This window comes from Sceloporus occidentalis, unplaced genomic scaffold (assembly GCF_023333645.1).
Source record: "Sceloporus occidentalis isolate IW3139 unplaced genomic scaffold, rSceOcc1.0.p SCAF_354, whole genome shotgun sequence".
Taxonomy (NCBI): domain Eukaryota; kingdom Metazoa; phylum Chordata; class Lepidosauria; order Squamata; family Phrynosomatidae; genus Sceloporus; species Sceloporus occidentalis.
In genome coordinates this window covers 172393-187001 of record NW_028317334.1, presented here as the reverse complement: position 1 = coordinate 187001, position 14609 = coordinate 172393, and the positions used below count along the sequence as shown (strand labels likewise).

The 14609-nt window shown below is 43.7% G+C and overlaps 1 protein-coding gene across 1 annotated transcript; it reads left to right on the top strand.

Moving 5' to 3' along the window:
* The first annotated feature begins 843 nt into the window (after window positions 1-843).
* LOC149273992 (uncharacterized) lies at window positions 844-13420 on the top strand. The gene is made up of 3 exons (XM_089505941.1): window positions 844-887; window positions 5714-5883; window positions 12124-13420. Exon 3 carries the CDS (start codon window positions 12219-12221, stop codon window positions 13107-13109), a length of 891 nt encoding a protein of 296 aa, XP_089362067.1. The 5' UTR covers window positions 844-887; window positions 5714-5883; window positions 12124-12218; the 3' UTR covers window positions 13110-13420.
* Window positions 13421-14609: the final 1189 nt, after the last annotated feature.

The window sequence follows — 14609 nt, the reverse complement described above, 5'->3', positions numbered from 1 at the left end:
AAATTTGATAAGTATTCCCCCAATTCTGTCATCTAAGTCACTGATAAAGATGTTGAATAGCACTGGGCCCTGGACAAAACCCTACTGGACACCCCACTGGTCACTTGTCTCCAGGATGAAAAGGAGCCACTGTTGAATATCCTTTGGGTTCGGCCAGTCTACCAATGACAAATCCATGTAACAGTTTCCTTGTCCATCTTGTTTCATGTTTTTGTTTTATATACTGTTTAATTTGGTTAACTGCTATTAAGGGACATAGCTATGAGATTCTATGATATGGGGTGCACTATAAACCTTTTAATAAATGAACAGGGATTGCAATCCTATATATTCATATTATCAGACATAACTCCAGAGAATGTTAGCCTTTTGGATGCCAGAAGGTTCCTCTCATTCTTCAGAGCAAGAAGCAACACTTCAGCTGCCTTCTAGAAGATAAAGCAAAAAGGCTTCCAAAAGAACTAAAGCCTTGGGCAAGTCACACTGTCTCAGCCTCAGAGGATGGCCATGGGAAACCCACTCTGAAGAAACCTGCCAAGAAAACCCCTTCAGAGACTCCCATAAGGTCCCCATAAGACCTGGAAACAACTGGAAGGCAGACCCCAAGAACAACATTGGGAAATAGGGGCAAGCCTTGACTTGGGAAAGTGTAATGACTGGGCTCCAGTCAATGGAGGTCTCCTTCAGGCAGTAAAGGGAGGTTTATGCAAATGCAGAACGACATCACTGCTACAGAAGGCTCTCTTGACCAATCAGAGAGCAAGATGAAGGTCCTTCTGGAAGCTTCCGTGAGAAGGAGATATAAGGCCTGAGAGACCAAGAGAGAGTTGGGGGAGTTGTGTCGGTTGGAGATCGAGAGAGAGAGAGTTAAAGAGTGGATCTTGGAAGTTAGTCTCAGAATTGGACGTTTAAGTCTATTTATTTGTTTAATACAGTGGTACCTCGGGATACGAAATACCCAGGTTACGAAATTTTCAGGATACGAAAAAATACCATTGGAAAACATTGTTCCGGGTTGCGAAAGTTTTTTCGGGTTACGAAAAAACTTTTGGTGCTTTTCGGCGCGATTTCACACCAAATCGCGGCTTTTCCCCATTAGCGCCTATGGGAATTCGGCTTGCGAAAGCCTTTCGGGTTACGAAATTGACAGCGGAACGAATTAATTTCGTAACCCGAGGCACCACTGTAGCTTGTATGAATTGAATATTATGTACTTACAAATATTGTACCTGCAAGATTCTTAATATCTTGTATGACTTATATTTCAGTTATATGTTGTTATTTATAGTAAAGATCTCCTTGGAGTATCTACTACTCGATGCTCCTTTTACACATGTTTTGGCTCAGTTGATGCTTGGAAGATCAGTAAAGAAGCAGAAATAAGGTTCCTTAACTGGTCCCAGTGAAGTTTAAGAGAAGTCCTTTCATAATTCACTGGATGATGGCAGCGTGATTTAAGGAGTTTAAGGGTCTGCTGGGCTAAGAGCCATAATGTCTAAATGTCTAATTAACAATTTGTAAGACACTCTGATAGCCTTTTGGCTGAAGAGAGGGTTATAAAACTATTATTATTATTATTATTATTATTATTATTATTATTATTATTATTGCAGGGCCGCAGTTTGGCTGCTTGGACCACCGGAGATCATCACAGAGAGTCAGTTGGAAAAGCCCATCTCACTCCAGAAAATAAAGGTACTTGAGGAGTTTGCTCTCTACGTCTTTCTGTAATAATAGCTACAAAACTGATAATAGCATTTGGGACATTTAGTCTTTTAAAAACAAATATGGCAGATTTAAATGCTGCTTTAAAACGTCTTTCCATCTGCCAGCCTTGCACTGGTTTTGGGGGGAATGAGAAAGTGTTGGGAGGGAGGGACTGCCAACAGAATTAGGAGATGCATTGCAAGCTATGGACAGTTTGAGGCCAAGTAAGGTCCAAAACACACGGCAGCAATAGTCCATTTTGAGAGCGCTTTAACTGCCCTTTCCCAGTGCTAGGGAATCCTGGGAACTGGAGTTTATTGTGGCACCAGAGCTCTTTGACAGAGAAGGTGCAATGTCTCACAAAACTACATTTCCCAGAATTCCCTAGCACTGATCCAGGGCAGTTAAAGTTATCTCAGATTGGATTATTGCTGCAGTGTGTTTTGGACTTAGGTGACCCTTGGCAAGTCATACTCTCTCAGCTTCAGAGGAAGGCAATGGCAACCCCTCTCTGAAGAAACCTGCCAAGGAAACCCCATAAGGTTGCCTTAGGTTCGCCATAAATTTTAAACGACTCTATGACACACATGAAGAACAGAAAAAAGTCTGCAATTATTTCACAGGTTGTACATGGGAACGGGAGGCAGTGTGGTGCAGTGGTTTAAGTGTTGGGTTGCAACTCTGGAATCCTGGGTCCAGTGCCCCACTCCTCCATGAAACCAGCTGGGTCCCTTGGACAAGAAGTCACACTCTCTCAGCTTCAGGGAAAGCAATGGCAAACCTCCTCTGAACAACTCTTGCCAAGAAAACCCCAGGAGAGGCTCCCCAGAAGTCAGCAAGACTGGGAGCCACACCACAAAAAACTACAAAGCCTCAAGAAAGTGCCAGTGTGGTTTAGTGGCTGGAGCATTGGACTATGACCCTGGAGACCAGGGTTCGAATGCCCTCTTGGCCACGGAAACCCACTGAGTGACCTTAGGAAAGAAGTCACACTCTCTCAGCCTCAGAAGGAGGCACTTGCAAAAACACTTCTGAATAAGTCTTGCCAAGAAAAGCCTGAGAAGGGCTTCTGTTAGGGTTGCTATAAGGCAGAAACAACTTGGAGGCACACAATGAGAAGAAGAGCAGTAACACCACTAATCACATCTCACAACCCAGCTAGGAATAAAGGAAGGAAGGAAGGAAGTGACATTGTGTCTGGTCAAGAAGATGTGGGAGTTGTAGTCCTCTGTTCAGAGGGATTGGAGGGGCCTTACTGCAGGGCAGGACCCCTCCTCTTTCTGGCCATGTGGATGCTGGGAGACCAAGTCCAGGAAATACACTGTAAATCCCATTGGCAAGAGAAAAGGCTACTACTGCCTTTCAGATCCAGTTTGCCCCAAATCATTTATGAGGCCAGAAACCCCTTTGTTAGGAAGCGAACCCCAAATATCTCAGGAAGGCCCTATATCTCCCAAGGCCTCCTCCCTCCAGGACCCGCTTCCACTCTTCCCTCAGTCTCTTTCTCTCCCTTGAAGGCCTCAAAAAGACAACTTAATGATAAATGCCATCAAAGAAAACCATTATCGTGAAACATGGAAACAAGCAAATTTAACTTTGCTGTTAAAAGAAGATAGAGATGCAACTGAGGTAAAGATCTATAGGCTAATTTCCTTATTAAATATGGATTATAAATTATTTTTCTATGATTTTGGCCTCAAAAAAGTTCTTAAAGACTGGATTCAAAAGGACCAGTCGGGATTTCTCCCTCACAGACAATTCAGTGATTAGATACGAAACATCTTAAATATAATTGAATATTTTGAAAGACACAACGGAAAAAAACTTGTACTTTGGTGATTTAGAAAAAGCCTTTGATGACATAGGATGGGATATGTTATTTGTGACATTTGAAAAATGGAAATAGGAGCTTCTTATGTAAGATGGATAAAGGCAATGTATAAAGATCAAAGAGCCAAACTAATTGTTAACTATAAAGAAACAGAGGAATTTGAGATTTCTAAAGGTAAATGGCAAGCTTTCCCACTATCACCCCTTTTGTTCATTCTGATCCTTGAAGCACTGAATAATAGGATAAGATTAGAAAATAAGATCAATGGATTAAAAATTAAAAACAACTGAGTTTAAAATGAGAGTCTTCTCAGACGACATTTGTATTCCCTGGAGAACCCAGAAAAGAGCACAAGGCAATTGATGGATGTAATAGTGGAATTGGAATATGATTCAGGACTGAAAGTAAACAGAGACAAAACAGCATTAATAACACAAAATATGGGGAAAAAGAAGAACAAATCCTGGAAGAAATTAGTGGATTTAAAGTGGGAAAGAAAGTTAAATATCTATTAATTAATGTAACAAATAAAAATAATAACTATGAGACACATGGAAGGAAATCAGAAAAGACCGAGAAAAATGGGGGAAATTACACTTATCACTAATTGGAAAAATATCACTGATCCAAATAAGTTTACTTCCTGAAATACTGTTTCTGTTCCAAGCGATACCCATCATCCAGAATGAAAAACCACAGAATCTATGGCAAAAGGAAATCTCGAAATCTCAAAATAAAAAAAGAGCCAGGATCAAAACGAAAATACTTTGTGATGACAAAAGTAGAGGAGGGCTGGGTTTACTAAACTTAAAACTTTATTATGCTGCTTGTTGTTTAGTTTGGATTAGAGAATGGGTTTTGTTAGAGAATGAACAATTGTTATGTCTGGAGGGTGAACATTTAAGATTTGGGTGGAATGGATACCTAATTTACTGTAAAGAGAAAGTTCATAAATAAAGCTCAAATCCTTTCATAAGAAAAGCTCTATTGAAGATCTGAGGAAAAAAGAGTGTAGAATATGTCCAAAAATACCTTTATGGAGTTCGTCGCATGAGGCTCTTTTCGGGAGGAAAGGTATCCAGAAAACTATATGGTTAAGATACAAGGATGTTCTGAAAGGATCGCAAGGAAAACTAGAGATCAAATCACAAGAAGAACCTAAAGAATCTGGCCTAGATTGTCACTGGTATCTTTATCATCAAATGAGGGAGAGGTTTAAAATAGATGTGAAATTAGGAGGAATACAAAATGAAACATGGGAATTGTGGAAGCCATGCTCCATGTTCATTCCATGCCTGATGAGAGTGTTGGGTGCGAGGCATTGGAGAAGCATCCAGCTGTGTTTCTCTAGCCAGAAGCCAAAGGAAGGCATTCTCCTCTGAGGGCCACTGGGGAGGTCAGGAGGCTTCAGCAGATGATGCGCTCCTTTCACATCTAGCTACAGGGACATAGCCAGGGTCCTCTCCAATTCCCCATCCCCTGACCCCCCTCCACTCTCACAAGGCATGGAGTGTCAGGACCATGGTGAACAGGTCTGAGGAAATGACAGGCATGTGGCCACTAGATGGAGCTGTTGTGGAAGTCATTGACAGCTCTAGTGGCAGTTAGATGTGTTAGCATTTAAACAGTGCATCATTGGAATGTTGATGCAACTGTCAACTGTCATTCTCAACTGTCACTGAGGAAGAGTCAGACAGTGTGTGCCTCAGATTGGGTTGTTACTGGTGTGCATGGTGGATGGTGTCAATGTATACAGTGTTGTACACAGTGGAACTTCTTGTATGAATAAAAGCCTCATCTGAGAGAAGATTACAGGGTCTCTTTGCTTACTGAGAAAGCGACAGGTGTTTCTTCAGCTCATAAGCTACTGACTACAGTCAAGGTGAAGAATCTGGCGCCATACGTTAACGTGTTGCCTCAAGTGCTGCGCAACATAGCAACATCAAAAGCGTTTTAACATGGAGTATCTGTTGTGTAGGGGAGCTGCAGTGAATCTATGCTAGGTCCATGGGGCTTTGTTTGGTGAAGAGGGAGGAAGGGGATACCCACCTCTGCATTGGCTCAAAGGAGGCTTATGTCACCTGCGTATCTCACTAGCAGCACACTGTTCTATGTGTCTTTGAGTAATGCAGTGTTTCTTGACAAATCAAGCCTAACCCTAATCTCCTTTCTCAGGAACTTCATCTCGGTCTCCTGGTACACAGCTTTGGGGCATATTTTGCTGAAAGAGACCCAAGTGCACGGCCACCAGGACCCCCCCTTCCCACCTAATGGCCAACATAGAGGCCAAGCAGAGGGAGTTGGGCTCCAAGAGAAAGAGGCTGTCGAACTACAACAACTCTTTGGTGAGTTGACATCCTGACTATTAGTTTCATTTGTGTCACTGCTGGGCCAGCTCATGAAAGCAAGTGGAGAACATATTGTTCCAGTTTGGCAGAGAAAGTCCTGGTTAATCCTCTGTCACCTCACTTTTTCAGGGGCTTTAAAAATGTCTCGGTTTCTCTCTCCTCCTCCACATTCCCCCCTTCCCCTCAATGCTCTTGGGTTGCTGCAAAATGACTTCCAAGCAGTTTGCACCCCATCAGCTCAAAAGGAGAGGAGATAAGTTGCCAGTGTCTTCACTTGCCAGGAGGCTGAGGCAAAAGCAAACTGCTGTGCCCTTCCCCGCTTGTGTGATCTGCCTCATAAACAACTTTGGCCATCCTCACCACCTTCTGATGTTGCTTGTCCACATGTTCCTTGCTTTTCCTGTCTGTGAAATGTTGAAGATATGGGAGACCATCTCTGGATCTAAATTGGGGCTGGGCCCAGTGGCCCTCAAGTCCAGAGTGCTCCCCAGAACTGCTTTTAAGAATGACATTTGCCTCTGAAATTTGGCAAGAAATGGCTAAATGCACCATAATTCTTTTGTTGCTAAATGTACTCTATGTGTTTGGATAGTCAATATCCTAATCCATCCTCAATATCCCAGCCATGGCCTAAATTATATTGTTTATTATATTATATATTATATTGAAAGGATTCAAGACAAACTGATCTTAAAGGCAGTAGCTTTTTTTTGCTGACAGAATTTAAAGTTTATTTCCTGGACTGAATTCTGAAGTGATGAAATAATATTTGGGATGAACCATGTGCTTTCCTCCCCTTTTGCTTAGTCACTCTCTGGATGAGGGCTATTTTCTATTTCAGGTGACCTTTGCAGATGTGGCAGTATATTTCTCAGAGGATGAATGGAATCTGTTGACGAAGAAACAGAAACTTTTGTACAATTATGTAATGATGAACAATTATGAGAATGTGGCTTCTGTAGGTAAGGAACCTGAATCCATGGCTCTTTCTATGAAGACTGAGGGCCCTTTCATACTATATTATCATGTCGCTATGGTTGCACTAGAATTATAGAGTCACAGAGTTGGAATAGACCACAAGGGCCATCCAGTTCAACCCCCTTCTGCCATGCAGGAATACACATTCAAATCACCCCCAAGAGATGGCCATCCAGCCTCTCTTTAAAGACCTCCAAAGAAGAGGACTCCACCAAACTCTAAGGGAGTATATTCCACTGTCAAAGAGTTCTTACTGTCGCAAAGTTCCTCCTAATGTTTAGGTGGACCCTCTTTCCCTGTGTCTTGCATCCATTGTGGTGTCTCCTTTTCTCTGTGTCAGCAAAAAGCAAGCCTGCTCCTTGCGCTTCATGACACCCTTTCAAATATTTAAACATGGATATCATATCCACTATTTATCTTCTTTTCTCCACGCTAAACATAACCAGCTCTCTAAGCTGCTCCTCATAGAACTTGATGTTTCCAGACCCTTCACCACTTTGGTTACCCTCCTTTGGACATGCTCCAATTTGTCAACATCCTTTTTGAATTGTGGGGCCCAGAACTGGACACAGGATTATTCCAAGTGAGGCCTGACCAAAGCAGAATAGAGTGGCACTATTACTTCCCTTGATCTAGAAACTATTCTTGTATTGATGCAGCCTAGAATCACATTGGCCTTTGTAGCTGCTGCATCACACTGTTGGCCCATGTTCAACTTGCAGTCTACTAGGAGTCCTAGATCCCTTTCAAGCCTAGTTTAATTGTGATAGCAACATCCTGTAGAATATTTGAATCTGTAGTTCAGTGAGGCACTAATGCTCTCCAGTTTCTAAGTATTCTAAAAACCCCATCCTAAACTGCCAATTCTAGGATTTTGTGGGAAGGAAGCATGGAGATTAATGCTTTTTTCACCCAAATGGTACTCAGCACATCCCTGAGCAGGTTTCCTACCTCTTTTGGCCCCTCTTCCATCCTTTTAAGGCTCTGGAGAGTCTTCTTAGGAGAAAGCCCTCCCTTGGGCCTGCAATGGCTCAGAGAGGGCCCAACAGTGGGAAAATGGCCTCCACTTCCCCAAAGGGATGCTGAGGGATGTTGAGGGGCAAAATATTATTTCATCCCCCCCGCCTCCATCAATACAATCTGGGGTTGCCCCTGAGATCTCCTCCAAACCCCATCAGTAGTCCATGCCTGTCTTATAGATGTTTTAAGGCTGCTCCCTGGCACTTCACCCTCACCAAAATTGGAGTCCAGGTCCAAGCCCCCTTGCTCTGCCTTTGCCAATGATTTATTTGTATATTGATTATCCTGCCTTTCTCAACAAATGGGCCTAAAAGGGATGTCATCCTGAGCAGGGAGCTGACTTGTTTTTAGCTGCTCCAGAGACTAGGACCCGGAGCAGTGGATGCAAGCCACAGGAAAAGAGATTCCACCTCAACATTTGGAAGAACTTCCTAACAGTAAGGGCTGTTTGACAGTGGAACACACTCCTTCCTCGGAGTGTAGTGGAGTCTCCTTCCTTGGAGGTCTTCAAGCAGCGGCTGGATGGCTAGCTGTTGGGGATGCTTTGATTGAGAGTTGCTGCATGGCAGGCGATTTAACTGGATGGCTCTTGCGGTTTCTTCCAACTCTACGACTCTATGATCCCTTTTACGCATCACACTCTGTGGGTTTGTGTCTGTAATAGAGAGATGAAAGGAAAGTGAAAAATAGAAAGGCAGGGAAGAGAGGCTGAAAATGAGATGCTGAAGCGGTGCAGATGGGCAACAAGGAAGGTTGGATAAGCGGAGGGAGAAAGGGAAGGAGGTCACACATCTGGGAACCAGGAGGGGAAGTCAGGAACAAAGCCAGGATCTCCTAGCTCTGTGCGGAGAGGAAGGGACCTCTGGGAAGGGCTAGGAGAGGGGCATTGGGGATTGGGAGGCAGCCACCAACCTCACAGATTTTAAGAAATGAACTGGTGAGAACCAGCTCAGGTCCTGGTTTTCAAACTTATTACAGGGTTCCATTTAGAAATTTTGAGCAATATCTATGAAGAGAGGAAAGGGCAACACAAAATTTCCTTTTTGTCTAATGTGTCTTTTCCAACCTGAGCTTGCTTAGCTCCATGGTTGATTCCAGAGGCTCTTTGTTACACAAAATGCTGGAGACTGAGGAGGACACTCCCAAGTTCTATGCTTTTAGGGGAATTTCATACTTAGCTCAAAGGAGAGATTGGGGTAACAGCAATATAATAATAATAATAATAATAATAATAATAATAATAATAATGGTTTATTTCTAGCCTACCCAATCACGAAGAATCCAGGCGGGTTACAACAATAAAATAGATCAAAGTACAATAGAGTTAAAAAAAACACCTTGACCTACCCCCCCCCCCATTCCCAGTATTAAAACAGGATTAAACAGTAATACTATAAAAACAGTAAAAACATTAAAAATATTAAAGACATTAAAAATAGGTAGAAACATAGGCGGGGAAGAGTAGACAGATGAGGGGACAAATATCTCTATAACTGGAGAGGGTAACTAGGTTGGAAAGTCCTGCCGGAAGAGATCCGTCTCAAGTGCTTTCTTAAAGGCTGTCAGAGTGGGAATGTGACGGATCTCCTCCGGCAGTCGTTCCATAGTTTTGGAGCAGTAATAGAAAAGGCCCTCTAGGAGACTGATGTTAGCCTAGATTTTTTTGGCTGTAGTAGATTTCTTCCAGAGGACCTTAGTGTGCAGGACGGACAATAGGGAAGAAGGCGTTCCTTCAGGTACTCTGGGTCCAAGCAACTTTAGGAGTCATCCTGTTCCGGACTCCCCACCCCCGGCGTTAGGGGAATTTGTGTATTCTTGGGCCCTATTTAAATGAATGGGACTCCGCGCAGTGGAGCGGCCACTCCTGCCACAGACACAGGCGCCATTAACCCTTATGGGGCACGTCGCCCCTTTTCCCAGTGTGGCTTTTAGTGTATGCTGAAATCCACGTAAGGTGTGCCCGCGTATGACACAGGTGCACTGTACACGCATGCACACACATATAGGTGTTCACAAAAACACACAAGAACTAGGTAACAAAGGTAGGATTGGTGAGTAGATGTTAGACTTTGCTAATGGTAATACATAACCTAGACGGAACTTGATTCCAATTGCTGAGGGTCCAAAATCAGGAGAGAAGTCAATAACTCCCAAGGCAAGTGGAGCTGGCGAGTGTAGAGAGCTGTTTAGCAATGTAAACCAACGAAATATCTGCCTGCAACTGGACTGATCCAGAAGAACAACCAGTTGGTATATTTATACTGATAATAATAATAATAATAATAATAATAATAATAATAATAATAATATGTTTTATTTATAAACCGCTATTCCAAATAGATCATAGCGGTGTACAAGAAATTTATAAAACAGTACAAGAAAAATCTACAATTAAGATACACTGTATCTTCAGGCTAGCCCCTGATGATGTTGGGCCAGCCTGTTCTCTCCCTCAACGGCCGAAAGATGACAGTTATGGAGGGAGGGCACTCTGTCTTCAGGCCAGCCCCTGATGACGCTGGGCCAGCCTGTTCTCTCCCTCAACGGCCGAAAGATGACAGTTACGGAGGGAGGGCACTCAGTCTTCAGGCCAGCCCCTGATGATGCTGGGCCAGCCTGTTCTCTCCCTCAATGGCCGAAAGATGACAGTTACGGAGGGAGGGCACTCTGTCTTCAGGCTAGCCCCTGATGATGTTGGGCCAGCCTGTTCTCTCCCTCAACGGCCAAAAGATGACAGTTATGGAGGGAGGGCACTCTGTCTTCAGGCTAGCCCCTGATGACGCTGGGCCAGCCTGTTCTCTCCCTCAACGGCCGAAAGATGACAGTTACGGAGGGAGGGCACTCAGTCTTCGGGCCAGCCCCTGATGACGCTGGGCCAGCCTGTTCTCTCCCTCAATGGCCGAAAGATGACAGTTACGGAGGGAGGGCACTCAGTCTTCAGGCCAGCCCCTGATGACGCTGGGCCAGCCTGTTCTCTCCCTCAATGGCCGAAAGATGACAGTTACGGAGGGAGGGCACTCAGTCTTCGGGCCAGCCCCTGATGACGCTGGGCCAGCCTGTTCTCTCCCTCAACGGCCGAAAGATGACAGTTACGGAGGGAGGGCACTCTGTCTTCAGGCCAGCCCCTGATGACGCTGGGCCAGCCTGTTCTCTCCCTCAACGGCCGAAAGATGACAGTTACGGAGGGAGGGCACTCAGTCTTCAGGCCAGCCCCTGATGATGCTGGGCCAGCCTGTTCTCTCCCTCAACGGCCGAAAGATGACAGTTACGGAGGGAGGGCACTCAGTCTTCAGGCCAGCCCCTGATGACGCTGGGCCAGCCTGTTCTCTGTTGCTAGTGGGCAGAAAGCAAGTATTCTATAAGGTTTAAATCATTTTAGAAAGTTTCCTGGGTGGGAAAAATATGGTCCAAAATCAAATTGAATGCAATGGGTGCTTGGTGCAAATACCTCAGACATAAGGGATTAGCACACCGGTCCTCAGGTCCTTGTTGGCTATGAATTTCAGTTCCGTTCACAAGCCAATGTACAGCGCAATGTGAACACGATGCTCCCAGATGCAGCTCAAGAATAACATAGCACAGTATGGAAACAACTTTCCAGATACAGGTATTGGCAATGCACTGACCACTTTTCACACTTAAAAATAAGTCACAGACACAGTTGATTTCATCCGAATCTTTGGAGGTTCTCTATCTTGAGTTGCAATATAATAAAAATATTTGCAAGCTCTCCTCTCTGACTTCCATCATGTTCACCATCTCTTCTATAAACAACTCCAATCCTATCCACAGCAATCCACATGTGACCTGTATACTCTATTGGTTGTGATTCATCTCCTGGTGCCACACAGCATGAAGCGTCCTCTGCAGTTAGCTTGCATCATGCCATGTGCTCAGGCTCAGCACTCTCTGGCCGTCTCACAGGATATGATGCCACTTTTCAATCAAAATCTTTTTACACATGTTTAAAGGAATCTTTTTTCAACAGTCTGTATGACTATCTGCTTGTACTGATTACCTCAAGGTAGTTCCTCACAATATCTTCTTTGCCAGCTCCTCTGAGTAAGGACGTAATGGTTTCATGGATTTGGGGCATCTGCAACAGAGTCATGCTCAGGTCACCCACTCCAACTTTATTAATTTAATATCAAATAGGGAGGTGTGAACGTAGGGCTAAATTTTGGGCTAACACTTTCCTCTCTTAACTCTGATATTCAGTATTATTTTCCTTGTTTACAGAAGAACTTGTCAGTCATGAGAGAGTCCACACATTAGCGAAGCCATACAACTGCCAGAATTGTGGGAAACATTATGCATACAAGTCGATCCTTGTCATGCATCGGAGAGTCCACACAGGAGAGAAGCCATACAAATGCCAGCATTGTGGGAAATGTTTTTCTTTGAAGGGAGTCTTAGTGAGACATCAGAGAGTCCACACAGGAGAGAAGCCATACAAATGCCAGCATTGTGGGAAATGTTTTTCTTTGAAGGGAGACTTAGTGAAACACCAGAGAGTCCACACAGGAGAGAAGCCATACAAATGCCAGCATTGTGGGAAATGTTTTTCTTTGAAGGGAGTCTTAGTGACACATCAGAGAGTCCACACAGGAGAGAAGCCACACAAATGCCAGCATTGTGGGAAATGTTTTTCTTTGAAGGGAGACTTAGTGAAACACCAGAGAATCCACACAGGAGAGAAGCCATACAAATGCCAGCATTGTGGGAAATGTTTTTCTTTGAAGGGAGACTTAGTGAAACACCAGAGAGTCCACACAGGAGAGAAGCCATACAAATGCCAGCAGTGTGGAAAATGCTTTTCTTGGAGGTCAGGCCTATTCAGTCACCAGAGAGTCCACACAGGAGAGAAGCCATACAAATGCCAGCAGTGTGGAAAATGCTTTTCTTTGAAGGGAGACCTAGTGAAACACCAGAGAGTCCACACAGGAGAGAAGCCATACAAATGTCAACATTGTGGGAAATGTTTTTCTTCAAAGTCATACCTAGTGTTACATCAGAGAGTCCACACAGGAGAGAAGCCGTACAAATGCCAGCATTGTGAGAAATGTTTTTATTTGAAGTCACACCTAGTGACACACCAGAGAATCCACACAGGAGAGAAGCCGTACAAATGCCAGCAGTGTGGAAAATGCTTTTCTTCTAAGGGAGACCTAGTGACACACCAGAGAGTCCACACAGGAGAGAAGCCACACAAATCCAAGCAGTGAACGAACATTATTTTTGTAAAGATGGAATACAAAAATATTTTTTCAATCCAGCGGTGCTAAAAAGCCCTTATGAATTTATTTGTACAGTTTTTCTGTCCATATGTCTGTTTATGTTTTAAAGTTATGTTTTGTTGAGTTTAGGTTTTAATTGCTACTAGTATAGATAATTGCTTTGGGTTATAAATTTGGCTGGGGATTATGGGTCATGGTTTAGTTTAGTTTAGTTTAGTTAGATGGGGGGCTGGGATTTGTTGTGGCTGGCTAGAATAGCAATGATCGCACTCGGAATTTGTGGGATGTTGGCTGAAGAAAGTTGGGGACCTGTAGTAACAGAAAGGGATCTAGCTTCTTTGAATGTCTGGGGCAGGGAGAGATTGCGCGTGTGAGAAGGATGGCAAAGTGGGGCTGGTTAATAATGGGGATAGATGGTGGGAATTGTAGGTGGGAGCTAGGTTTGGTAGAAGGTGGAGTTTTAGGTATTGGGGTTTCAATCTATTCTTTGGCTTGGGGAGGGCAGTTCTGGCTTAAATACTGATTTTCTGACTATGTGTTTTCAATAAAGGTCTTTGCTATTTGAACACACTGGACTCTTTGATGGACAGAAGTTGTGAATTTGCACAAAACTCACACTTTCTTCTCTCCTCAGTCCTCAGCTCCATTCCCAGCCATAAGAACAGCAAAGGCAAACACACACACGAGGTACGAGCGACTTGGATGCCAGCATAATATAATAATAAAAGATTTATTTCTAGCCCGCTCTATGAAGGAGAAACTGGGCTGTTTACAACAATAAAATACATTGAGGTTACAATAAAATCCCAAAGAAATCAATCCCTATGCCTACTCCCCTCCCGATCCCAGTACTAAAACTGGATTAAACAATGACAGTATAAATGTTGGGAGAAACTGCAGAGATGAACTCAGAGTAATCTTGGAAGCTTGTGAGTAGATAGACAAACTGGCAGACTGGAGCTTTGCCAGGAAACACAGCTGCTAGATTAAAGCACCGTAGGCTGGCTTTTCTCCAAAGAGGCACTGTTTATTTTTGGTTGCAAAACATACAGGAGAGCTAGACCAACACCATCCACCAATTACAAAACCCACACTGTACAATGATGATTTGAGCTTATATACACTTTTGCCATGTGGCAATCTAGCTCAACCCCTTCCTGTACAATTTCCTGTGTTACCTGGACTACTGTCAACCATTTCAGATGCACAGCATATTTCCATAAGTGCTATGCGCTCTCTGGCACACTCCGCCACAATCTTGGACAATCACCTGCTGTCTGGAGCCACAGCTGCACCAATTCCTGGTTAAGAGCAGTGAGTGTCCATTAGCTTCTCTGCCACATCTGAACATTTTCATTGCTGCTCCATACCTCAACAATAAAAACAGTAAAACAGTAAAAGCATTTGATTAAAATTATATAGGCTATAGGTGAGGTGTCCAGTGACTCCGTGAATAAGATCATACTGGATCAATTTGAATCTGTGAGT